General features: G+C 39.7%; 1 protein-coding gene across 1 annotated transcript in view; it reads left to right on the top strand.

The window, feature by feature from the left end:
- LOC127014941 (centromere protein J-like) overlaps positions 1-24,632 on the top strand; it is a 32,198-nt gene extending 7,566 nt beyond the window's left edge. The window contains exons 6-18 of the mRNA XM_050894598.1: positions 402-525; positions 5,682-5,847; positions 8,100-8,315; positions 10,057-10,203; positions 16,759-16,917; positions 17,755-17,869; positions 18,308-18,414; positions 18,678-18,833; positions 19,671-19,769; positions 22,247-22,387; positions 23,096-23,180; positions 23,547-23,667; positions 24,443-24,632. Coding sequence (XP_050750555.1) covers positions 402-525; positions 5,682-5,847; positions 8,100-8,315; positions 10,057-10,203; positions 16,759-16,917; positions 17,755-17,869; positions 18,308-18,414; positions 18,678-18,833; positions 19,671-19,769; positions 22,247-22,387; positions 23,096-23,180; positions 23,547-23,667; positions 24,443-24,632 — 1,826 coding nt within the window. The remainder of the gene's footprint in view (positions 1-401; positions 526-5,681; positions 5,848-8,099; positions 8,316-10,056; positions 10,204-16,758; positions 16,918-17,754; positions 17,870-18,307; positions 18,415-18,677; positions 18,834-19,670; positions 19,770-22,246; positions 22,388-23,095; positions 23,181-23,546; positions 23,668-24,442) is intronic.
- Positions 24,633-25,987: the final 1,355 nt, after the last annotated feature.

The following is a 25,987-nucleotide window of genomic DNA, read 5'->3' as shown; positions in this document are numbered from 1 at the left end:
GCAGAAGTATTCACTTCTGATGGCTCTCAATAGCTCTTTCACAGCTTGCTAAGCATACTCTACTCCATGTCAGGCTGCTGTTAAAAAAGGGTTCCTGAGGCCTCTTTGAAAGTTACGTTCAAAATAAGGTTGAACTATCACATGGCATTCACATTCCTGAAAAGGAATTCAGCTACTGACACCGATACATCCCAAATCTGTTTCACTTATCATGATTTGTAGGGCTTGGATTGCACTATTAAGAACTATGCTGGGAATGGAATACTTGCATAATTAGGCAAAGATACATTAATTCTTTTTGATAGATTAAGCAATAAAGCTTACTGCACTTATGCAGTCTGTGGTTTTAAATACGTAGAAAGGGTTCATAAATATTCACGAAGTTCTGTGTGCTAACATAGATGTCTTTATAGAAGAAACCCAGACCATTCTTACCAGAGGATTAGAGACTGGCATACATCGCAGAGGAACCCCTTCACTGACTAGGGAGGAAGAAGAACAAAAGAAAGCAATGCATTTTCGCAGGTAAATCTGTTATACACCAGAAATTGATTTGTGTGTGCAGTGAGGCAAATATTTCCTTTAGGATCCTTAAAATCAGGCTGCAAAATTCTTACTTATTAGCTAGCTTCTTTTTGAGGGCGTCTATGTTGTTTCAGAATTGAAACACTTATTTAGCTGTCTAGATGCAAAGTAAAGGGGGCAAACTCTGAAAACACTGGTGCAGTTCGGGTCTTCAAGCTGAGTAATGCTAAATGCTTTTTATAAGTTGCTGAACATCTTCAGATTACAGTGAAATCAGTAAGAACTCAGGATAATTTGTTTTATGCAATCAGGCCTCTGATGGAGTAAAGGATAAACCCCTCATATCACATTCACATCAGGGTAGCCCATATTTCCGAAGTTAACAAAAAGTGTATAGAATACATCAATGGCAACAGCATTGTTATTTCAGGAATACCTATCTTCAGTCTAGACTGAGGATGCATTTGGTACCATATAAATGAAGAACCTGAAAATTCAAGAGAGTTGCTTTTGTAATTTGTAATTATTAAGTGCTGAAAATTGGTTTGGTTTGGTGTGGTTTTACATCTTCATAGAAGAAAAATAATTCCTTACCACAAAATCCCTGCAAGAAGTAAGTTTTGAAACTATGGGGTTTGGAATGGAAGTGCCTTCACAACTGTAACTAATTACAGGTTATGCAGATGCCTCTAATAAAAATTGAGCATGCTTACAATCAAATCAAATAAGTATTTTTAATGTGATGAAATCTGTTAGAAATTACTAAGTATCATCTACTGTAAACACAGGAGAGATTCTGTTCCTCTTTGCATTTCAAGCCTAGCTCTTAACTAGTGCCAAATTAGCGTAATTTATTGATTTGGATTTTTATTTTAATATATAATGCAAAGTAAGAAATTATTTTTCACGTCTGCTTGTCAATTCCTCTTGATTTCAAAAACCATGGGATTAGTGCCAAAGGATATTTCTGAATTACATTTCTCAGTTTGTATAATTTCCTCCTATAGCTGTCTTTCAGCAAAATACTTTCAATGTCTTAAAAATAAATGGTTTCATTAAAGATCCTCTTTGTTTGTCATCTTGCAAACATATTGGAAGATGATCTCCGGCTGACTGTGATAGGTGTTCCATTTGTGAATATTTGTGGGATTTGGCAGTTCATAAAACTGCTAATGAAATTAGGTGCTGCTTTTACTTTTACTGGTGTAAATTTTGGCTGTGTACTGATGTACTGGTGCAGAATTACTGCAGTGCTGCACTCTGCCAGCACTGCATTCTCTGCCTGCTGACAGTGCTGCCTCACAGATGACATGGCTTTGATTTTGTCATAATAGTGCAGGTTTTTAAAGGAGCTTTCTGTGATATCACAAATAAAAAAGATTTATTCATGTCATTAGCCATAGTAGCCTCTAGCATTTCCACACACATGTTTATCCAAAAATGCCTACCTAGTATAATGTGTACATCTTTTCACTCACTTTTTCTAATTTATGAGCTATAACTAATTGTGAAAGGCATCTTATCCTCCTTGACTGTGTTGGCCCTGTGCTGATTTAAGCAATCCGAGAATCTGCTTCATATTTTTAAACCAGTAACCCTATTAGGAACACAAGATGGCCACCACATCGATAGAACTTCACTTGTGCCATGTTGACAACTTTTGTGCTTCCTGGAAGCAACGAAAATCCTTTTGAGAGCAGCATGACATGCCTGGACCTGCCCAGTCTATCCATTCTTTTGTTTCCAAGCACTTTGTTTTCAGACCTTTGCAGACACAAATAATATAGGCAAGAGGGTGAAAACAGTCGGGATGTAGCGTGTTGTGTGTATCTGGTGCCTAATGGAGTCTGGACAGTGCTCAAGGCAGCAGCCTGTGGCTCCACCCTTGCAGCACTGAGGTAGTTGCTGCTGACTCTTGGCATCAGTCAGAGGATTCAGTGATGGTTATTTCCTTGTTCCTTCAACAAGGACAGCTTGTTTGCCATTTTTAATACATATTTTCCTTGTAGTATCGAATCTGCACTCTTTCTGAACCAACAGCAGTAGCCAACATGTTGGGTTTTTTTTTTTCCCATCTGCATTTCGCTAAAAGACTTTTTCTTGGAAAAAAGACTTTTGCTTCATGTATGTTTTTGCCTCACAGCCAGCCTGCTGTGATGTGCCTCATGCAGAGGTGTGCCTGGGATGCATGCAAGAATTTGAGTTAGCACAAAGTGCTTTGTCTTTTTTATGTATTTTATATCTGTGTTGTGCACCTAGCTCCTATTTGCAATTTATAGCTGGGGTGTGAACTGATTGTCAGAGGCTCCAAAGAAGCATTGTGTGTGGTTCTGGTGTCCTTGGTTATTACATTTCCTCAGGCCAGTGTCTGTTTTCTAGCCTTGAGGCAAAGAGGCACAGCAGAACACCTCCATACGACTAACCTGTCTTTCTTACCCTGCAGACCAGAGTCGCTGCATCCAAGCTGTCTGCTGGACCTGATCCCTGGCCTGCACTAACCTCCAAACCTTGCCTGGCATGGCCTAGTGCAGTGCTGGATGGCTGATTCCAAGACCAGAGGTCATGCTAGCAATATAGCGCTCTGGACAATTGCACACTTGGGTTCATGCTCCAGCTCTGATTAGTTTATTTGTACAGATGTAACTCTTGTGCAATTCTGAAAAGGTTGATATCAGCTGAGATGCTGGAAGGAATAGCTACCTGGATTTTATTTTACAGGGTGCAAGAAACTTAAGACAGTACTGTTCAGTCTTCATTGGAAGATATTATATATAGATCTTGTGTCTTGCTTTTGTTCTAGTACATTGTATTTCAGGGCACCTAGTCTGGATATGGAGCAGTGGTAGGCTGGACATAATCACGTAGGGGCTATATTTCCTAATTTAACTGTATTAATGTGAGGAGAACTAATACTTCTATTGACTATTGCTGAGACTTTTTTTTAGCATGCCTTTAACCAGAATATTAGACAGGCTTATTTAGGATAGAAAACAACCAGAAAATAAAAATTGGGTAATGAATTGTAAAGAGCAGCGGGATATGGGGAGTTCGTTTATCTCTTAGTATCTTTGAGAACTTTCATATTTTGCTGCTGAAGTGTTAAGCTCCACTACTGAGAGGAAGACATGAGGTCATGGCTGCCTCCTGTAGCTCGTGTTGCTTTTCAAGTAATAGTGATGGCCAGATGGTGGCTGTAGGTCATGAAGTAAGCTGAAGCAGGAAGCTAACAAATAATTTAATATCATATTAAAAATGAACTAAGCAGCTAGATCATAGTCATACAAATATACTCCTGTCGTGGTTTAACCCCAGCCAGCAACTAAGCACCACACAGCCGCTCGCTCACTCCTCTCCCCCAGTGGGATGGGGAGGAGAATCGAAAACAAGTAAAACTCGTAGGTTGAGGTAAGAACAATTTAATAATTGAAATAAAAAATAAAATAAAATAAAATAAAATAATAGTAATGAAAAGGAAGATGACAAAAAGAGAGTGAAATATAACCCAAGAAAGACAAAGGATGCACAATGCAATTGCTCACCACCTGCTGACCAATGCTCAACCAGTCCCTGAGCAGTGATCTGCCCCTCCCGGCCAACTCCTCCCAGTTTATATACTGGATATGATGTCATATGGTATGGAATATTCCTTTGGCCAGTTTGGGTCGGCTGTCCTGGCTGTGTCCCCTCCCAACTTCTTGTGCCCCTCCAGCCTTCCCGCTGGCTGGGCATGAGAAGCTGAAAAATCCTTGACTTAGTATAAACACTACTTAGCAACAACTAAAAACATCAGTGTGTTATCAACATTATTCTCACACTAAATCCAAAACACAGCACTATACCAGCTACTAGGAAGAAAATTAACTTTATCCCAGCCGAAACCAGGACAACTCCGTTTAAGGATATGTAAAGATTTATACTCTTCCCCTCTTGCTGAGTTTTTAAGTGCACTTCCAGACCACTCATGCCTTGAGACGTTGAGTTCAAAGGCAAGATCTCTTCTGGGTGCTGAGCTCCCACATTTAACTCTTGGAGTATATTTACCTATGGAAAGTAAAGTTATTTATCCCCTTTCATTCAGGTCCATGGCTGTTCTGGTTTGTAGTAATGACTGGGCTGCTGGAAATACAGCTCAGTCCCCAGCCTTGCATGATAAAGTGCTTCATAGGTGCAATGCCAGGGAACAAGCTGTGCCTTCTACAGGTCTGCCCTAATTTAGCTATCTCTCTGAACAGAAAATGTGTTTAAAAGCCTCTAAGTTCATGGTCATTACATTGTCAGAAAATTTCAATGAGATTTTTTTCCATCTGCTCAATAGAATAAATTTGGCAGCTGAATGCATGCATGAGTGTTCCCAGTGATGAAGAACCTCACTTTTGACAAGTGCTGATAACTTGTTGCCATTCCTGGCAGTATCAGCATATATGGGACATGCCCAAGCCCTAAAAAATCATGCCCAAAGAAGGTGCATCTAAAGACAGTCCTTCATTATAGTCTTGTCATGGTTTAACCCCAGCCAGCAACTAAGCACCATGCAGCGCTCACTCACTTCTCCACTGCTCCCAGTGGGATGGGGAGGAGAACTGAAAAAAAGTAAAACTCATGGGTTGAGATAAGAACAGTTTAATAACTAAAGGAAAATAAAATATACTACTACTACTACTAAAATATAATAATAACAATAATAATAATTGTAATGAAAATGTTTTTTGTAACAAAAAAAAGAAAAAAGAAAAAAAAAAGAAATAAAACCCAAGAAAAAAACCAGTGATGCACAATGCAATTCCTCACCACACGCTGACCGATACCCATGCAGCGATCCACCCCTCCTGGCCAACTCCTCCCAGTTTATATACTGAGCATGACGCTCTATGGTATGGAATATCCCTTTGGCTAGTTCAGGTCAGCTGCCCCGGCTCTGCTCCCTCCCAGCTTCTTGCACACCTGCTTGCTGGCAGAGCATGGGAAACTGAAAATCCTTAACTAGGATAAGCACTACTTAGCAACAACTAAAACCTCAGTGTGTTATCAACATCATTCTCACACTAAATCCAAAACCCAGCACTGTACCAGCTACTAAGAAGAAAATTAACTCTGTCCCAGCCGAAACCAGGACAAGTCTTTATGCCAACTTCATACTCTGTTTACTTTCTGAACAGAACACAAATGGACCAGCTCAAGACTGTCGGGAGCCAGGAGCTGACTCACCCTTTGGAATACAGTAGAGACCAAATTCACCCACTGCAGAAAGTAAAAATTGCCCATAGCAAGTTCAAAGGAACAGCTAGAGTCACTGGAGAAAATGTGAAATCAGAAGAAATACAAGTAAGCTGTCTTCTGTAGAATAAATATGAAGTTCTCATCAATTAATATCCTTCTATGCAGGCATCTTATGGTAGCACCTGAATCCTTCCATTTGCCACAGATGGCCAATTATTCATGCTACTTCTTGAGGACAGTTGTGTGTACAGTGAAGATTTTTTTATATTAATAGGACATTGTTTTGGTTTGTATTTTAAATACACATCCCACTTTCTTTATATAGGAAAAAAATTAGGCTGTGCCTTCTATTTCTTAAGGAAGGCTGGGAGGTTCCCCTGTTCCTTATACTTCCTTCTACTGATTTGCCCAGATCTGAGCTGACTCTTGAAAAATTTCCAACTCCTGCCATAGTGGGCTTTACATCTTTTTGATATAGAGCGCCATTGTGCCAGTGGCACAGAGTTATTGGCCATCATTCTCTATTCTCACCCCTGAGCTGTGAGTTCATTGATTTTTTTCTTTAAACTATCCTGACCTTTGGCTTTGAGGTATTTTGATGATAACTAGCTGTGTATCTAACAATCTAACCTGCCTAATAACATCCCTGAGTCATTTATTGTGGTTTCTTCTAAGTTCCTTTAGGGGATTCTATCTGTTTGAATCCTCTATTTCAGCCTCCTTAGTGATAAAGTAATCTCTGAATATCTGTGGCTATTATCCCTATTAAAACCAGCTAGACATAATATGACTTTAAGTAATTTTCTAGAAGAATCACTGATAAAGAGAAGAAAAAAATGGCGAGCCATGTGAGACAGTGATAAAGGAGACAAGGGCAGCTAAAAGCTATATTTTTATAGGATAAAAGAGTAGGCAATGGTAATGCTCAGAAAAGTCTGGAACAATGTTGTGCTGCAAAAGGATGTCTAAACCAAATTAATATATTTGACAGCAAACTGACAATTTCAATTATTTTCTTGACCAGAAAAGTTTCAGAACAAATAAAACCGGCAAGATAGTACTTTGTTCAAACTTTCTATACTTTCTTTATTTTTCATTTGTACATTTTTGAAATACATATTTTTGTACATACACATAGTGAATGTTTTCTCTGCTCATGTTCCATATTTCTCTAGAGGTATCATTTACAATAGGAAATGATTAACTGTTTCAGTGAGGCTATTTTAGTATTTTGAATAAAAACATTTTGAATGTCCTCTCTGCACACTATTTTGAAACATCAGCTTTCTTTCCACCTGGGATTTAAAAAAAATTGTTAGAATTTCTGCCAGGGAATAATTGTGTTTCCTGACTAAGTCTAGCCCTAGAGATGAAGTTTGATAGAATTGTTTTAATCTTTTGTTCCCACCTGATAACTTAATGAGTGCAGGTTCAAAAATTTAATTTTCCACAAAACAATTACAAAACACTTTCTGAGTCACTTATCCATGTGATTCCCAAGTTCAGAAGTCTGCTTCTTCTTGAAAATGGCCGATGGATTTGCCAAATTCTGACCAGGCATCTCACAGCAAAGAAAGGATGGTGATTAGGACACAAGTGGGAAGATATAAACAAGTGAAGGGAAAGTAGGAAAGGGGTGCATGTGACAATTGGTTGACTACAGAGCAAACTGCACATTTCTAGCTTAACTCCACCAATATTCCATTTGCAGTATCCAGCATGAGTGCTCTGAAGGAAGAGGAGTCAGTGTTGGCATCAGTGCCGGTGAGGGAAGGAGAAGGGAGTAGGGAAAAATAACGGAGATGCATGTATATGGAAAAGTCCTCTCCAAAATGCACCAAATTTCATTACTTTCATTTTCCTGAACTCAGTTGAAAATTATGTCTGCAATCCCTTGCTGTTTGTAAGGATCATTTAACTATTCATATGTCCTTGTCACTACATGAAGATATGATGAACTGACGTTTTTGTCATTAAAACATACCTTGTATTCTTGCCTTTTTTTGAAAACATTCACATTTAATAGTGTTTGTTTGCATGATTAGTTCGCATTTCCTGATTTTCCTTCACACAGCAAGGACTTCTCTCTGCTCACTCTGTAACAATTGGTTTGTTTCAAATATAGGAGTTTGCAGGGTAGTGGTTTTCTGTTGGTTTGGGGTGGGGGTGTGTTTATTTTTTTTTAAGAAATCATTTCAAATGGGTTATTTATATATTGCAGACCTTTATATTGAAGACGTTTATAATGTAGACCTTTAAGCTGAACAAAAGACTCCATGCTTCCTTCTGGATGTATAAGGTGGGCATGCCTAGTCCAGAGCAGGCAATGACACGGCACACTTTTTTTCTACTGGTAGATATTAAAACAGCAGATTGCTGGACTGCAGGAGGAGTTCAAGAGAAATGAGTCCTGCTGGCATGCTGCCTACAGCAAGCTGAGAGACCAGGTTGAGATGCTGACCAGGCAGAACATGGAGTTTCGAGATGAGCTCAGAGTTTCAGAACATCAGAGACGGAAAGCAGAAAAACCCCCAGAAGCTGTGGATATCATGGACAGAAAATCAGAGACCCCGGTACTGGAAGATATTATCTGTTTAATACTGTCTGAAAAATTCAGGAGTAGTTTTTCTTTGGAGCTGGCATGTGTGAATGCTGTTCCTCCATTCCTGCCATGCTTATCCTGAAGGGGGGAAAATCAGCTCTGTAGTAAGCCATGTTAAAATATACTCTTTGTGTGGTCCTCTTCCACTTAGCCTTACTTATCCATGAGGTGGGCACCTCTACAAGGTGATTCAGCCAACCTATCTTAGACACTTATATTAGGGCAGATGTCTCCCTCCACTAACTAGGGAGGGAGTCTAGATAATTAATTTACATTCATTGCCTAAATTAGACAACTAAAGTCTCCTGAAATGACTTCTACTCTTTATGTATATAACACCATTCACCTTTTTAATAAAGCAGCTCTTCAGCCAGGTGCAGGCTGGTTTCTGGTAATATATTGGGACCTTTTATTAAATCTCATTTCAGTTCTTATTTTGTGCTGTAAACTTTCTGGGAAGAAAACACTGTCAGTGGCCTGCCTTACAAAGGCACAAGTTGGACTCCTGAATGGGAGTTACACTTGGGTGGAGCAGGAAGGACAATCAGGGTGGAAAATACAGCTGGCTAGTGTAAATGTCTCTGGTGATCTCCTGAAATCAAAATGGTTTAATCATAAGTTTACAGATTCTCTTGTCATTTCCCGTTCAGTATCCCATTTGTTTAATATACTTGTAGGGTTACTTGTTACCTTACTATAGAACTGAGTAACTTCATTTAAGGGAGTTAAAGGAAGGGAGAAGAATGCTGTTACCCACTTCATACACAGGAGACAGCAAGTCTTGGTGAAATTAAATAGTTAAGACTAGAATTCAAAAGACAGAAGTCTGGTTTGAGTGCGTCATTTAATCTCCCTGTGTATTCAAGGGAGAAAAATATGTGCCTTTAAAGAGGGATCAATTTCACCCTATGTGTGTCAAGGCAACTAGAACAAATAATTATCTTCTAGATGGTGCAGTCTGGTGAGACGAATCCTACTCTTCCACAGAGTGGCTGAACCTAGGAGAAAATAAAATCGAGCCATTTACTCCTAGGTATTTCCCTAATTTGCAAATCTAATTTCTAGTAATGTATCTTTAAAAGATGTTAGAACCACCAATTAACCTGTCCTTTGTTTTATGGAGTGAAGAAGTTTTAGTCTCTCTTTTTATTTGATTTTAATGTACTTGTTAATGAGATTTTTCACCTAACACTATTAAGTTCCATTGAAAATGTCATTTCAAGTTACATTTCACTTTATTTTTAATTTTCCCAAACCTACCTGTTCATATGACTCATCCTTTTATAGATTGCGAAGGTCAGAAAAAAGGTTAGTGTCACATGTACAGAATGAAAAAAAATAAAAATTCCAATAAAAGCAAGGATAAGAAAAAGCTACCTGTTTCTGTTGTAGGCCAGATTTCTGTATTATTTCTACTGCTTTAGGACATTTGGTGATGTTGAACTACTGCTCAAGCCACTGAAGATTTTTGTTGTGTGAAGTAATATTAGGATGCTGTATACAAAGATGCTACAATGCCATACACAAAGATTGTTGTGTCTGATACCGGGGAGTTTCAGTCTCTAGCAGAACAAGAGGTGGAATTTCATTCATTATGTTTAAATATCATAATTTTTATTACAACAGAAAACCAGATGGCTTTGAGGGTTGTTTGATTCAACTAGCTGTGACTTGAACTTAAAATTACATATTTATAACAAATTCTCCATTAGGTTGCAGAAGCTATTCTGCGAGAGACAGCATCTTCATCCAAACAAGAAGAAAGATCACGGAGAGATAATCACAAGAGCCACAGCATCTCTCATGTGGGCCCGAAGACATCTTTGCAAAAACACTTCTTTAGAGATGCGAGTAGCAAAGTATGCATTCCTGTTGTCAGTAGTCACTTTTCCACAGTTTCAAATATTTATTTAAAAGAATGTTCTTTGGAATCAATATTTGTGGAAATGAAACTGTCGGTATAAGCATGGTCATGTTTTCTTGCAGTGGGCTTGTGCTGTCATTCAGCATAACTTTGCTTGTAGTTTTTCTTCTGGTTTTGCAGCAGCAGGAGACAAAACTTTTTTTCCTTTTCTAGACCCAACTGAATTGCCTGTTGTTTGCAGGTATGCTCTGAATTCATTGTACCTGCTACTTCACAGATTGGTTTTACAGGGAACTGTCATACCTTACCTCAGCAAACCATAAATCCAGTATTTTGCCATTCGAGGCTTTACTTGTCAATAAGCACTAGTGGCTTTCTGCCTGATAAAGTGAATGGGACACTTAGTTTTTTACAAGTTGTGACAAGTTAACTCAGTACATCAAGTGAGATGCTTGTTTCTGACTGGTATCTCTATGACTGCTCCTCCACTGCCAGTTTACCACATTTCTTACACATCTCACTGTTTAGAATATATAGATATCTAAATATCTCATCGTGCTTTTCTTTCTCTTGGCTTTGTATTTCTTGCTTCTTATTATGAACATCTTGGTTATTACAAGTCCCCTTTCTTCCTTTTGCTCACATTTAGGTGAAATCTGTGCTTTGTTCAACTGAACAGTATCTCTGATATTCCTCCTACCTACTGGAAACTAATCTCCCGATTCCATTGGCTAAAGCAAAACTTAGCTCAGATTAGCCAACACACTGCTCTCTCTGCCTGTTTAGGGATTGAAATCAAATGTAAAACATGTCAGATGAGAAAGGAGGCAACTATTCCACTGTAGTGATCATGACAGTGTGTGTCTTGAAAGTCACTAGGCAGTGGCTTTAGTGAATCCTGCATGGTGCCAGATATGAAAAGAGATAATGATAAGAACAACTCTAAACTGACTATGCTTAAAAGAGCAGAATCAGTCATGTGTGAAATATGGTAGCTTCAAAGAGGATGCAGATATTATGTGCCTGCCTTCAAGACTGGCTATATTTCTAAGAAATATATGTTGTTTATAAGTCAGAAGGTGGAGGGTTTAGCTGCAGGAAATTGTTTTATTTGTTCTATACTGATGTCAGACCTCCCCAGTCCCATCTACAGCTGGGATCTCTCCATTCCTCTGTGCTGTGGTGGACAGAATTAGTAGCCAGACAAGTAATGTGCAACATACTATTTGCAGTTAAAGTGGCCAGTAACGTCAAAAAGCTATCTTTGGTAGCTTATCCTGGAAATTTTCAAGGTATGAAAGAGTTTGTTTAATCTAAACATCTCAAGCACTCTTGCGAAATGAGTTAAAACCAGAAACATTTATTCTACATAAAGACTCCCTAAGACCCATTGAGTTCATTTTCCTCCTGTGGCACACAGCCATGTGCAAAAAAAATTGTGGCTTCAGCAACACTTCTGAGAAGGGGGAAGTTGAGGACAGCAGACTTTTGGGCTCGCTGTTATCTGAGCTTTCACCATCCAGCCAGCGTTGGATCCAATCCAACTGGAATCCAGCACAAGCATGAGCTAGACTGGTGGGCATAGTGCCCAGATGTCCTGAGTGAACTCTGAAATGTTTGACAGAGACACATGTTCTTTATCTGATCTGATGGCAGAAGAAGGCCTTGCAGTGAATAGAGTGGCTGCCGATTATTTGAATCTAGAATTGAAGACTCAGATAAATGGAACATTAAACAGAAGCCCAAAATCTGTGTCATAGTGATAGATCTGAACATGGTGACTCACTTGTGTTTCCCTTGTATTTGAGCTCTTTTGCTAGTAGGTGGATGCTTTCCCTCAAAGACTCTGTGAATCTGGACAATTCTAAATTTTGGATATAGATAAAACAAACTGTCATGCTGTTTCTGTCCAGAATTGAGAAACTGTGCATGGGAACACATAAAAGTTGATGGGAACACATCAAAGTGAATGAGATAACCTTGAGCAACAGAAGCAGAGATGCATGCCACAGGGACATATGTATACCTGTATAACATATTTAAGTTAGAGCTAGCTAGGACTGGTGAGTTTCATCAGCTGTAATCAAGAAGGCAAAACAACACTTAACACCAGACTTATTTCTGTCAAAGCTAATAGAATTTGAGGATATGTACAAAAACAATTGGGGAGCAAGTCTGAATAATGATCAGTAGAGGTTAAAGACACAGATTTTTGGAAGACATGATTTCATGAAAAAAAAAACCATAACAAAGAGATGTTCTACATCTCTGAAAAAGACATATTTTTGTTGCCTATAATACTTCTAATGATGATTCCTGTTTGTACTGTAGCATGACATAGTTGGTGAGGAATTGGCCACTTCAAGCTGTGCTTCAGTGAGACAAGATAAATGTCCATTTTAACTGCATATCATTAGTGATTCTTTCAGAATATGGCTTGAAAGATGTACAGATTGGCCAAAATGGTTAATATTTATTAATTATTAATATTTATTAACATGAATTCTCTCCAAACAAGCTGATTTGTGAATACATCACATTATACATTTAGCAGGAATGAGTTGCCAGTTTCCTGCCAGACATGCAACTATGGATAGATGTTAGTGATTTCTATGAGAAAAGATACATTCATTTGCACAGGGAGGAGTTCTACTGAAAGGTATACTGATAACATTTCTTAATGTTTTTGTTGGAAAAGTTTCAACCAACGTCAAATGTGCTTACTTCCAATCTTATTAGATGGATTTTGCTGTCTAATCTTGCAAGGGATTTTGATGACCTTTAAGCATGTTATTTCCTTGTCTATGAATGTTCTTCCTGACCATTTACTAACTCTGAAGCAGGGAAGTATGAGTTCTGGGAATATGTAGACAGACTGTTGCAGCATCTGAATTTTCACTGCTTTATCCATGAGTATTTGTTGCTTTTTCTCAGCTTTTTGATCTGTTAGTGGGAATGCAAACTTTACATGACACAAACTGTGATATTTGAAGGTTATAAGAGATCCTTATTTATGGGAATTGACACATGAGAGATTTCCAGGACAATTTGATTTGTATCAGAATGACAAAGAACTATAGGTATTAACATCTGGGAGGAAAAAGCTCATTAGAAAATTTAAAGGATTATTGCTGAGCATGAGAATCAAGGAGAACATCGTATTTTTAAAGTTTCTCTGGTCTAAGTGGGCCCTGAGTAACAACACCTCCTCCTGCTTTCCACTGCCTGCCTGATAGCATAGATCTGTAGGACTGGAAGAACCTCGAGAGGTCACTTGGTCCCTCCTTTTGCCAAGAGCAGGATCAGTGTCACTGATGGTTATTTAATCCGTACTTCGCTAGCTCCCATGAGAAAGATCCAAAATGAGCTAGCATCTTCTGCTGCCTACCTGTTCTTTTAGTTATGAACTTGTACTTCATAACTAAAATCCATCTCTTTTGTTGTCACCAGCTAATCAGCTGATTAATTTTTATTCTGTTTTCAGTAGAGACGGGAAACAATTGATCTGCCTTGCGCATGTTGGGACACCGTTTCTTCCTCCAGCCCTGCAACCCCTTTGTATCAAGGGTCTGCATTTACTTGCGATCCACGTGTTTCCAATGAAGAAAAGTAAAAAGTTTTATTGAGATAATTTGATGACTTTGTTTATGAAAGTGATGGAATTGAGAGAATCTTTATCAAGAACCTCATCATGTGTGATTAACCCAAATACTTAGTACTTGAGTCTCTTAAAAAGTGTAGACCTAAATTGTAGTGGTTGCCTGGGTTGCAGTGATTGCTACAATTTATGAAATGATCTCTTAGAATGATCTCCATCTGTATGAAAACGGAGACCACACGTAATTCACTAAGCCTGTCTTGATCCCTCTGACATTATTGCTTTAAAAATAGGTATGCTAGTGTATAATTTAAAAATGTGTAATCTATGTGATGCATAAAAAATGAAATCAGCAGCTTTTACAATGGCATATGTAGCAAGCTGAAGTACCTTTACCAACACTGTTCTGCATGGCAGCTCCCTCAACTGAATTGGTTGTTCTTTATATACATTGTGAACAAACTTCACCATGTTCATGGAAACAACTCTTCTTTCTCTCTGGCTTCATCTTGCTCCTTCACTTTTGCAGTCCAATACATCCTACTTCATGAACTCGTTAGTTCTTTAAGTTAAAAAGAATGAGTATGTGCCTTTTCTGATCATATTTTTAAGGTCTATACAGGTCTCTGTCCCTTGGCTACGGCATCACCCATTGCATTGCATCAGTAAATGTTGACTTCTGAACATCCTTTTCAAAGGTGGCTTTTAGATAGCTCATGAGGCCTCTTTTTCTAAAATAGGCCTGCTAGGCAGCTCTCTGTTAAAACTCTTGCTATAAAGTGTTTCTATTTACAAGTCTTATGTAGGTAGTTCTTTAAAAGCTTGAATTGCAACTTGCTTTCTATAATACACCACAGCAAAAGAAATGCTGCCACATGTTCGTGTCTGGCTGAAGCCGATGGATATTTGAGCTGCTGTGGCCCTGTTGGCACTTTCTGATGATGGTGAGCTACCTGGCTCAAAACTAACTAGGTAGACAAAAGCAGTTCATTTTTGCCTGATTCTACTCGCTCAGCGAGGTCAATCCCTCTCTGTGGTTGCTGGTGCCATGTAAAGGAGGGGCTGGAAACATGTGGCTGGGGATAGAGGAAGAGGAGTGGGACTCCAGCAATGTGGGCTGAGATTGGCTTGAGCTGCTGTGAAACTGCACCACCATTGGCTTTTCAAGTTCTCTTAAATCACTTTATAGTTTCAGTCCTGGGATCTTTAGCAATAAAATGATAGCTTAGAAGCTCTTTCATTCTATCAGTGTGCGATTTCTGAGGCAGTATCTCTTCATCAAAAATAGTTTTAAAGGTCTTTAGTACTATACCACTTGTCTTTAGCTGAAGTCCCAGGCATATTTAGACAGTTTGCCTACTCACTTGTATTTGAAATCATGCTTATATTTGGAGAACTCAGCCGTATTCACAGAATCTGCCTGCAGTAAACATCTCCAAATTTAAAACAGAAATCATATTCCTTTAACAATTAAGTCTATTAATTTCTGTACCTTTTAGCATTGTTGTCTGAAAGAGCTAATCAGTTGCCTATCTCCTGCTCAGAACCATTTTACGCTTGGAGGAAAAGATTTAGCCTTCTAAAATTCTACAGCTTTCTGGTGGTGCAATAGGATTTCTTTCTTGGCTCTTTCGTTGTAAGCACATCCATTAAATTGTAATGTCATTTATTAATATAAATAAGAGATCACCATCTACAACAACAACAGATCCCCTAAATTTCATTGATCAAATGAAGAAAATTTTACAGCTGTCAAAAAATGGCCATAGTGACTGTTGTCAGAGAAGGAATTGTGCAGTCTTCCCGTGTTTGTGCTTTGCTAGTCCCACGTCCCTTGAGCAATAGCTCATAGACTTGGGCAAATGAAGCTGATGGCAAATATATTCTTACCATGGACTGCTTATACTTACCTTCCCAAGCAGCCACTCTCCAGTGTGCGAGACATTTCAAAATCAGAGTAGCTGGTACCATTTCCATGGGTTTTTTGAACTTTTCTTTGTTTCTGACTATCATGTGCTCACTCCTAGTCATTCACCAGCTCAATGCATTAGACATTCTTCTGCTATCAGTTCTGACAGACACAGACATCAACCCTTGCCATTTCTGGGATGACTTCAGCAATGTGGGCAGTGAGACTATGCCTTTGTCTCATACTGCCAGGCATTTCTACGTTAGGTTCAGTACCTTCAAAGTTTTGACTAGGCAAGAGTGCAGCTTCAGTTTTCCTGTCATACCAATGTAATGTTTTCTTTGCAGCTGCCAACCCCTGGCAGTTGTTGTGTAAATCCCATACATCTCATGGTGGTCATGCAGGAATATTGTATGTTTCCTCTGTGGTCTGATCGAAGGTCTCCAAGAAAAATTGGGGAAGTGCTTTTGAGTAACTGTGATCTTTCCAGTCTAAACATCTGCTATAGTTTGTTTGAAACTGTTCACGTATCATTTCCCTTCTGCGGCTCACATCTGTCTTAGGGTCCTACAGGGCTTGTGTCAGCCTTGATTGATGGAGAGGTATGAGGGCAAAATGTAAAAAGGGTGGACGTCTGGCAAGTAAAAATGAACTGTCACGCAATATATTTTACTGGGGTCAGCTCAGTTGTGGTATCCCAGAGAGGGACATCTTTCCTGCTGTTGGCAGGGTGGTTGGGACTGAGGGATGAGAGCCTGAGAGCAGCTGTTGGCCTCGCACTATGCACATTGGTTTATCCTTGACTTGCATCATTGTCCAAGCAGAGAGAAATGTGGGAAGCAAAATAAGACCCCAAATAGAGAATTACATATAAAATGTGTGTGTGTGTGTCTGCGTCTGTGTCTGTGTGTATGCCCACATACACAAATAAACATTTTCCTAAAAGTTTTAAACACTTAATGATGCACCTGTTGTAGCAGGATTTTTAATGCTATTTGAAGATGTTGATATCAACTTAATACAAATGTATTCAAATCTTTTAGGCAATAAAAAGCTCTGTGCAAAGGGCTGATCCTTTGAGATCGGTGACAAAGGAACATCAAGAAAGGAAACCATCTAACTGCTCCCTTGGCAGAAGCATAACACCAACTGGCAGGAAGACACCTCACCATGGAAGACTGACACCTTTTGAACCAGAAAAAGTAAGTCAGTAGCAAAGTCTATTTAGACTGCCTTTATTTTCTTTTTACAATATTGTTCAAAAGCTGGATCGGGATCCTGATCCCCACATAGCTGCTGCTTGGTCTTCTTTCCCTGGTACTACAGGTTTTTGGCCAGAAATTATCTTAGAGACTGTTCATACATTGAGCTATTTGGGCACCTGCAGGCCAGAGCATGGGTGAATGCTTTGAAACCTGCCCCCCTTGCCCTCAGAAGAAGTTCAGAAATGATCACAGGCACCAAGCATCGGGGCATCGCATGGGCCAGCAGCTCCCTGGGGGCCAGGGGCTGGGAGCGCCAGGGGCTGGGAGCATCAGGGGCTCCCCATGGAGTCCGGCAGGGCAGGGTCCGTTCCACAGCCCCAGCCAGGGAGGAGGGCAGGCTGGGGATGGAAGTCAGGGTCAGGCCAGAATCCCATTCATCAAAGCCCATAGTGATGAGACAGGTCTGCGGTCATGACAGGAAATCAGCCCATGGGTCAGGGTTGGGATTTGGATCAGTGAGGTGCATGGCCAGGCACAGGCATGGCTGTGATGCAACCCAACATGGACCAAGAGCGAGAGCTGCTGAAATGCAGCTCCCAAGAGAAGGGATGACGTGGGGGGTGGGGGGGTGGTCCTGTCTGAGGCTTCTTCCAGCTCTTCCACCCATGTGTCTTTCTCCACAACAGTCTGAACCAGGATTAGACACGTGTACCATATCAGCACACAGACAGCTAAACTCCTAGGAAGGGGAAGTGCACTCTGGCCATGTCACCGATAGCTCCCATGTTACAGTGAAGCATGACTGTGTGTCAGGGCCTCTCCATTTTGCTTCAGATTGTACATCAACCCTCTCCTACTGGGAGAAGAACAGATGATAGGAAATCACCTGGAGCTGTCTTGCATCTGAGTGGTGGTTTTAAGGAGCCTAAGTCATCTTCCTATGTAAAAGGTAAGATTTGTGGGAACTTTCTGCCTGCTTAGAGTGGTCTGCAAATGACTTGGAGACACTGGTCCCCAACTCTTGGCTCACAGGCAATATGTTGTCACTAAAACTCTCCTATGATTCTTAGAAGAATTATAAAATTTATATTTTACAAGAGAGGGAGAGCAGATTGTGCTGTTGCCTGCTTACTCACTGAGTTTGTTGTCCTGGAAGCCCAGAAGGTGGGAGAACAGATGTGGTCTGCAATTCACTTTGGTCCAGGACAAAGCACCTTTGGGAGGATGGACAAGCTGTTAGCAAACATTATCAGTATAAGAAGCAATGCGTTGCAAGAATCTGAGAGCTATCATCTTTAAAAAACCTTCTGAGATAGGTATGGAAACATGTGATTCAGCAATTTTCATATGCTTTCAATGACCCCTTTTACTTTGCTTTTTCTTATAGGCAGGTCTTTGCCCATTTCAGGTAGCTCAGAAGATGTGCCCCTCTCACACAACCACGCCAACAACACTTGCAGCTTTGCACTCTGCAGTAACAATGAAGAAACAGAGGTATTTCACCATGTAACTCTATAAAATAATTCAGTGAGTCTGTGATCTTAGTTTTCATATACAGCATGTTAACTCCCATTCATCTGGGAACAATACTCTCCTGGCTTTATTTTCTTGCCTCTACTCGTGATAAGTACACTCTTCAAAACAATATTGCAATGGCTTACAGATAACATAGTATATTTCTTTACCAAGATATTCCTGCACAACTGTTGGACATTAATAGATTTATGTTGCTAGTTAACATTTTAATTTTGGCTCAGGAAGAAGAGACTCTTAATCTTAGAAAGACAGAAAAATTGCTAAAACCTCAGAATAAAGTGGCTTTTGTGACCACACACAGGAGAAGCGACATAACTGTATATGACAACAAAGTATCTACAGACAGTTCTCCTGCTTTTCTGGATGCTGAAGCAAATGTTTGAGCAACTTACAATTCTGGCTCTTACATGATCAGCAACTGTCATCTTTCCATTTGTGAACTGAAATAAAACACACCAAGAAAAAGAAAATCCTCAATTCCCATTTCCTATGCTATGCAGCAGACACAGAGCTTTAGGGATGGATCTGGCAACTTCAAGCACTGTTTACAGCTTTTTACTGGAGCATATCATTGCCCTGTGGGGAGCAGTACTCCCTGCTCCTTTGGATCCCACAATTCAAAATACGCCACATCTTCAAACTGTAATTAACATTAGTTAGTAACTGTTCTGGATGCTATGTGGCAGATGTCAATTAACTTAAGGCTCCTTTATGCTGCCAGACAGTGCAAAGATCACTCATTGTAATGGTAAATTGGATGTGTAACATCCTGAATAGCCCTTAGTTACATAGTTAGCATTACCTACAGCTAAGAACCATGTAATTTGTTTTGGAAGAGTGGATCTAGCTAATACAGATACCTTTCTTAGCAAATCAGTAACCCAATATTCAGAGATAGTTCTTGTGTTTATTCTCTCCATTTCCTATAGTGTAGTTTTGCCAGAATGCACTCTTGTCACCTCATTTTTGGACTTTCTCTATGCTATATTTTGCTTTGCAAACTGAAGTTAACTGGAGTTAATGTGCAACATTTCTAGTTATGATTAAAAGATCAAAATTCATTACAAATGCAAGGCAATACCAGAAAGAAGGACAGCTTTCCTCTGTGTGTGTGAAAGTAAATATGTTTTTTGCACAGTTGATTAAAATTAATGAAAATATTTTAAAAACATTTCTGTTTATATAACACTGACTGTGATGTTTTCATAATATAGCCTCCAAAATCAATATTATCTAGAAGGTCAATGTTACATCGAGAAAGAAGAAAAAGTGAGGAAGAGGTGCAGGAAAAAATAGAGTATCGTGACGGAAAGGTGAGATAAAATACAATGCAAAAATACTTGAAGAGATCACCAATAGGACTGCAGTATAGATGGGAATCACTGCTTCAAATAGCCAGAGACAATTATGTTTCCAACTAAGTGTCTGTTCCTTAAAGGAGAGCTGAAGTGTAAAGTTCACACCATGAATGGCAGGAAATATGTATAGCTGATGGGCTGGAAATCAAGTAACCAAATTATTTTCTTATCTCTCACAGGGATTTGCTCTATGACTTTCACCAAGTCCTTTTTGTTTCAGCCACCTCATTTGTGGGCTGGGAGGAACGATATGCTTACCATTAGAAATGAAAACGTGCTAGTGGGGTAGTGATGGTGTTTTGTACTGCAAGATTGAAGGCCATTCCTTTCTTTCCTTGGAAGTGAATCTCATGGCAGTGAGCTGTGCCAGCTGGACACCACTTGTGGGAGAAGTCTTTCATTATACACAGCTGGCTACACCTGGAGTAGCATCAGTGAAATTGGGCTCGATGCAGCCTGTCCAGTTTGCTCAAGCCATCTGTCAAAATCCCCAGCAATTCGCCAGCTGCATCCAGAGATCACTTCCAGCTGCCCCTTGTCCTGAGGCCCATAGCTCAGCTTGGCAGCTGGTTTCATCCCTTTCCTGGAAGTCCCTGTCTTCCAGGAGGGGATGAGCGGGCAATTCCTTCTGGCTTCCCATTGTGTCCCTGCACTCCTTGCCACAAAACTGGGTAATTTGTTCCTGAGTGGCCATGTCACCTTTCCTGCACAGCACCTCAGGAATGATCTTGAAAGGCTGATTCTGTAGATGAGTCTACACATTGGAAATTTGGTGCATTGCTGTTGGGAAAGGTTGTCAACAAGGTGACCAAGTGAGCTGGTGCTAGTTTCACTGCTGATAGACAAGCACTCTTTCCAACACTGTCGCTGCTCATCTAGGCCAGATCTGAACTCAGTCCCAGATGTCTCTTCAATTACACTGCTCCAAGCAGGCTTATCCTGTTAAAACAGTCCCTTGATATTGATTGAGTTGTCAATACTGGACAAGGTTTTTGGCTAGATAAAGTTAAAAGACAGTAATGCAATTTCTGTGTCTGTTCAGTTCTGGGCTTCTCACCCCGCCAATACAGGTGTTGATTAATGAAACTGGGAGCAGTCATAGAAATGGCTTTTGCAATATAACAGCTGTTCAGGGAATACTGGTTTGAGATGCCAATTCTTTTATAGCTAATGCTGAGATGGGCTCTGTGAAAGCTTCTACCAATCACAATTCCCTCTTGTAGAAGTAGCAAATACAATATCTGTTGTTTCGATCCTCAAAAGAAAAATTGTGGAAAAAGTTCACTCTGACACTTTTACCACTGGATTTTATTCATAAAATTGAGTGGTGGGCTGGACTTTCTTGTGCAACTAGAGAGAGAGGTCAAAATGGGGATTGATGTCTTCAGAAAGCGGTATTAACTCTCATTTAAACTATGTGGACTTCTTGTAGCAATGCCTTTTGTCATAAGTAGGTGTAAGAACATCTTTCCATTACTAACTAGTAATGTTTAAATAAAATAATTTCTAAAAACTAAAATCTTGCCCTCAGTAATCATTACAATGCCTGTTTGGGGAAATACCGCATTTCTCTTCCCCCAAGTGTATCTATTCTTTTTTTTTTTTCTTTTTTGGTTGGGAGGTATTCCCTTTTTGTGGAGAGTCTGATAAAATTGGAAGCATATGGCAGAGTGCATTTGCTGGTTGTCTTCTTCTTTGGACTTCACCAAATGAATTAAATTATGGGATTTGATATATGCTGAACAGAACCAGCTGCCATAGTAATTCCAGGAAAATTGATTAACCAGAGGCTATGCTAGGTATGAAATCATCTTTGATCAATATATTGTTTATAGAAAAGCACACCGATGACATTATTGCCCTCTGTTGTTAAGAAGTCATGAGCAATTTTGCAGATCTCTGCATGCAGCCCCATTTAATTCTGCAGTACTGAATGTCCATACAGAGTTACGTTACTTGGAATAAAATGGTTGTTAACATATGTCAGCAGTCTGTGTTAATACATCAAGTTCAACCACTTTGGTTCACACAATCCAGAACCGGGGTCTCTTGAGTGAATTGTGTGGAAGGTGTACCAGCATATATGAAATGAGTAGAGACAGTAACTCACTGAAGTTGGTCAAGGAAAAACCTGAATGGCTTCTCTATTGCCACAGGGCTGTGTGTCTTACCTCACTTAACAGAAAAACAAGGTGGTGGGGTGGGAACTTGGGCTGAGTGCTAGAAGTAAGTTCATTTTGTGAAAAGAAAATTACTTTTGGCCTCTTTTACACACAAATGAGGCAAAAATAATGTACCTGTGCTGCAGAGACAGCTTTTAAAATACAAAGGCATAGCATGACTGACTTCAAGCTCCAGTTTACTTGGAAGGCAGTGCAATGTTACTCATTTCCTTTGACTTCATTTACATTAGATGCTCTATGTGTTTGAAGGTAGAAGAGGTGCTTACTGATGGACGTCGAATCATCACTTTCCGCAATGGTACTAAAAAAGAGATCAGTGCTGATAAAAGGATGACAACGATTAGCTTTTTCAATGGAGATGTAAAGAAGATCATGCCAGATCAGAGTGTGGTGTGTAATGTATTTCTTTTCTTTAAGGAAAATAAAATGATTAAGCGATTTCCCAACAAGGTCCTATCATTTATCTTGATCTATCAATTCTGGGAAAATTGATGAGGAAGGGTGTTGGTTTAACAGCCCTGAGCGGTGTAACTGCTTCATCTACAAGGACAAAAGTGGAAAAAGATGAACGTAACACTCAAAGAAGGAACAAACGGGTAGTTGGCCAAGCAGATTAAAGGAGACTGAAAGAAGGCAAAGGGCAGGGGCAGCCATCTGAAGCAAGGACTGGTTTTTATACGTTTGTAGGGTAGGCAGCACAGGGGGTTCTTCTCTCTTGGCATTATGTAAATATAAATAGTTAATAATGTGAGCTAGAGTGGAAATAAGTGAGGCCTTGGCAGCAGTGGGACTATTTTAAATTAAGAGTGCATGGATGGGAGCCAAAGCAAAGAGGTAGGAAGATGACTTTCATGCATGCACTATTGTCTTGTATGCTAGAGAGATCAAAGTAGCATCATCTAGACACAGCCATGAGGAGGGGGGTGAATGAGAGGAAGGAACAGCAATGCAAACATAGCTGCTTTTATGGATGGCAGATACAGAAAATGACCTTGAAATTACTTTTTTAAGATGTCTTATTTTTAAGCACATTGTTATGGTTGAATCTGCTTATGCAAATATTGTGAACATGTTGCAAACACTTCACTCTCTTTCCAGATTTATTATTATGCAGATGCACAGACAACCCACACTGCTTATCCAGATGGCCTGCAGGTGCTGCAGTTCCCTAATAATCAGATAGGTATGCAAGAGCTCATAAATGTGAACTATATGTGCAGGAAGGTTTCTGTTATGAAAGTGTCGTCTGAGTCTGACTCCAGCAGATTGGGTACTTTCTTCTCATTTTGCATTGTCTTTGCATTTCACTTCCAGTATATTCCATCACTTTACTGCTCAGTTTCCTCCTACAAAGCAAAGATAATAATAGGATGTAAATGCATCTCTTCTAATTTTGATTATCTGATAATTAGATTCTTTAATTTCTTTAGCAGTACGCTGGATATCATTTCCATCCTCACTACAATGTCCAAAAAAAAATCTGATCTAGCTCTGAGTAAAGCAACATGAAAGCATACTAGACGGACTTTTTACATCTTCTTTTCCACAGAAAAACATTATCCTGATGGCACACAAGAAACTGTGTTCCCAGATCAGACAGTGAAATGCCTCTATAGTGATGGATTCAAGGAAACTTTTTTCCCAGATGGTACAGTAGTAAAAGTAAAAAAGTAAGTCTTGTGTTAATGACAGGAACCAGGCATTGGACACACATACAATGATACTGACATTTAAAACTGTAGTTGCACTCTGCATGGCTGGGAAATTTCCAGATGAAAGGAGAAAGGATTTGTAAAATAATGAGGGTTTTGCTACAATGAGGCACTGAAAATTGTTCGCTTCCACCTTGGATGATAGGTGACCATTTATCACTGGCAAAGTGACCGTGAAATATTCCTCATTTAGTTCCATGTAACTTTACACTGGCCAGGGCTGCTAGGAGATCACCAGTTGTCTGTACTAACAATGTGGGTGCTAAAGGACTCAGGATGAGGACTCCTGAGCTCTATTCCTAGCTTTTTGGCTCCCTTTCTGAGGCATTTCATGTATTATCTCTCTATTCCTCCATGTAAAATGAGGAAAAACAACAATAGGACTTTCTTACACATGCCTCTTCTGGGCTTAGGGAGGATCCTGTTGTAAAATATATTTCCTGCTTGCAAAATGCCTTGAGATCCCTGCATGAAGAAGTCATGTAAAATGCAGATCTCACCATCCATTACATATTATACTATGTACTGAAGTACCTTTGTATTGAAATCTTATTGTGAGATCAGATCTCTAATGCCATCCCATGTAAATTCTGAGGTGAATTATAACCTATCTGAGAAAGTTTTCATTTGACATTATTTTCCACTTTTGTCGTGTCACTTTAGACAGCTCAGTGAGATAGGTTAATAACAAACAGTGCCTCCTCATCACTTCATTCATTGCTATTTCTTTCAGGAATGGAGATAAAATAGTGGTATTCAGTGATGGCCAAAAGGAGATTCAGACTGTGCAGTTCAAGAGGCGGGAGTACCCAGATGGCACTGTAAAAACTGTGTACTGCAATGGCAGACAGGAAACCAAATACTCCACTGGACGAGTTCGAATCAAAGATGAGGAGGGTAATATCATCCTAGATAAGAAGTGATTCCTCCCCTCAAAGGGCTGCACTGTATGTAAGTAGCTCAACCCATTTTCTTGGCAGGTCAGAACTGTTAGGAAGATTTAAGCCTTGTGAAAATGAATGGATGGATCCATAGGGCTGAAATTTACTTTGGCTCAGTGACTGGTGCTCAGTTTGGAATAACCTTACCTGAATGAAATGTCTCTTGAGTGAGACTTGAAGGAGATGCAGTCATGCCCTCTTTGTGTACGTAACACTAAAATAAATGCCCGTAGTACTTCCCATCAAAGTGTTGGCTTCGTGACACTTTCTCTTGTTTTTCTGCTACTTAGTTACAAAAGTGACTACAATTAAGAAACATGGCATAAGAACTGCACATCTACAAAGCTTTTTGAATTTCATTCAGTGCTGCCTTATGCTAACTAAAACAAATCTACGTGGTTTTTTTTTCTCAGTTAACCATCACCAAAAATGTGGAAGTGATTAATGTTTTCAGTGTGGTTGGGTTCTTTGGAGCAGAAGATCCCAGCATGTATCAGGCCTTATCATGAGCTGTACGTTATACCAAAACCTGAGCAGGAGTTGAGTGAACAGTCACAGCTCGGGATGTCCCTTCCAACCTAAATTATTCAATAACTATATGATCATAATCTAAGAACTCTGTCTCATGCATTTGAAGACAAAATGTAATGTTTATTCCATCCTGGTCATTATTCCGGATGAAACAGCCCTTTCTTCTTCCTCCAGCAGTCTTTCCTCAGACCTCCTCTGTGTTGCTTTGGTTTTGAATTAAGCTCTCCCACTACCGCCTTTATTCTTCCAGGAGTGCAAAAATATTTCTGGTCAGTGAATCTCTCCAGCTTTAAGGCTCTTTGGATGGCACTTGATACCTAGGGGGATTAATCATTTATCAGATGCTGCTTTCAACTGCCTTCCCCGTAGACTGCCTGTCTATCATCTGTCTTGAATTTTTCCAAAGCACTGAAGCATTTCCCCTGTAGAGCTCAACTCATTACCTGCCCATTGACTGAGAAGACCAATTATCTCCTTATGCCCTTCTGTTGTGGTTTAACCCCAGCCAGCAACTAAGAACCAGCAGCCGCGCACCCCTCCCCCCTCCCAGTGGGGTGGGGAGGAAAATTGAAAAAAATTAAAACTTGTGGGTTGAGATAAGAACAGTTTAATAACTAAAGGAAAATAAAATATACTACTACTACTACTACTATTATTATAATAATGATTGTAGTGAAAAGGAATATAACAAAAAAAAGAGAGAAATAAAACCCAAGAAAAGACAAGTGATGCACAATGCAATTGCTCACCACCCACTGAACGATGCCTGAGCATCAATCCGCCCCTCCTGGCCAACCCCCCCAGTT

The sequence above is a fragment of the Gymnogyps californianus genome, chromosome 3 (assembly GCF_018139145.2).
Source record: "Gymnogyps californianus isolate 813 chromosome 3, ASM1813914v2, whole genome shotgun sequence".
Taxonomy (NCBI): Eukaryota; Metazoa; Chordata; class Aves; order Accipitriformes; family Cathartidae; genus Gymnogyps; species Gymnogyps californianus.
Note: the sequence above shows the minus strand (reverse complement) of the source record. Positions and strands in the feature narration are given on the sequence as shown.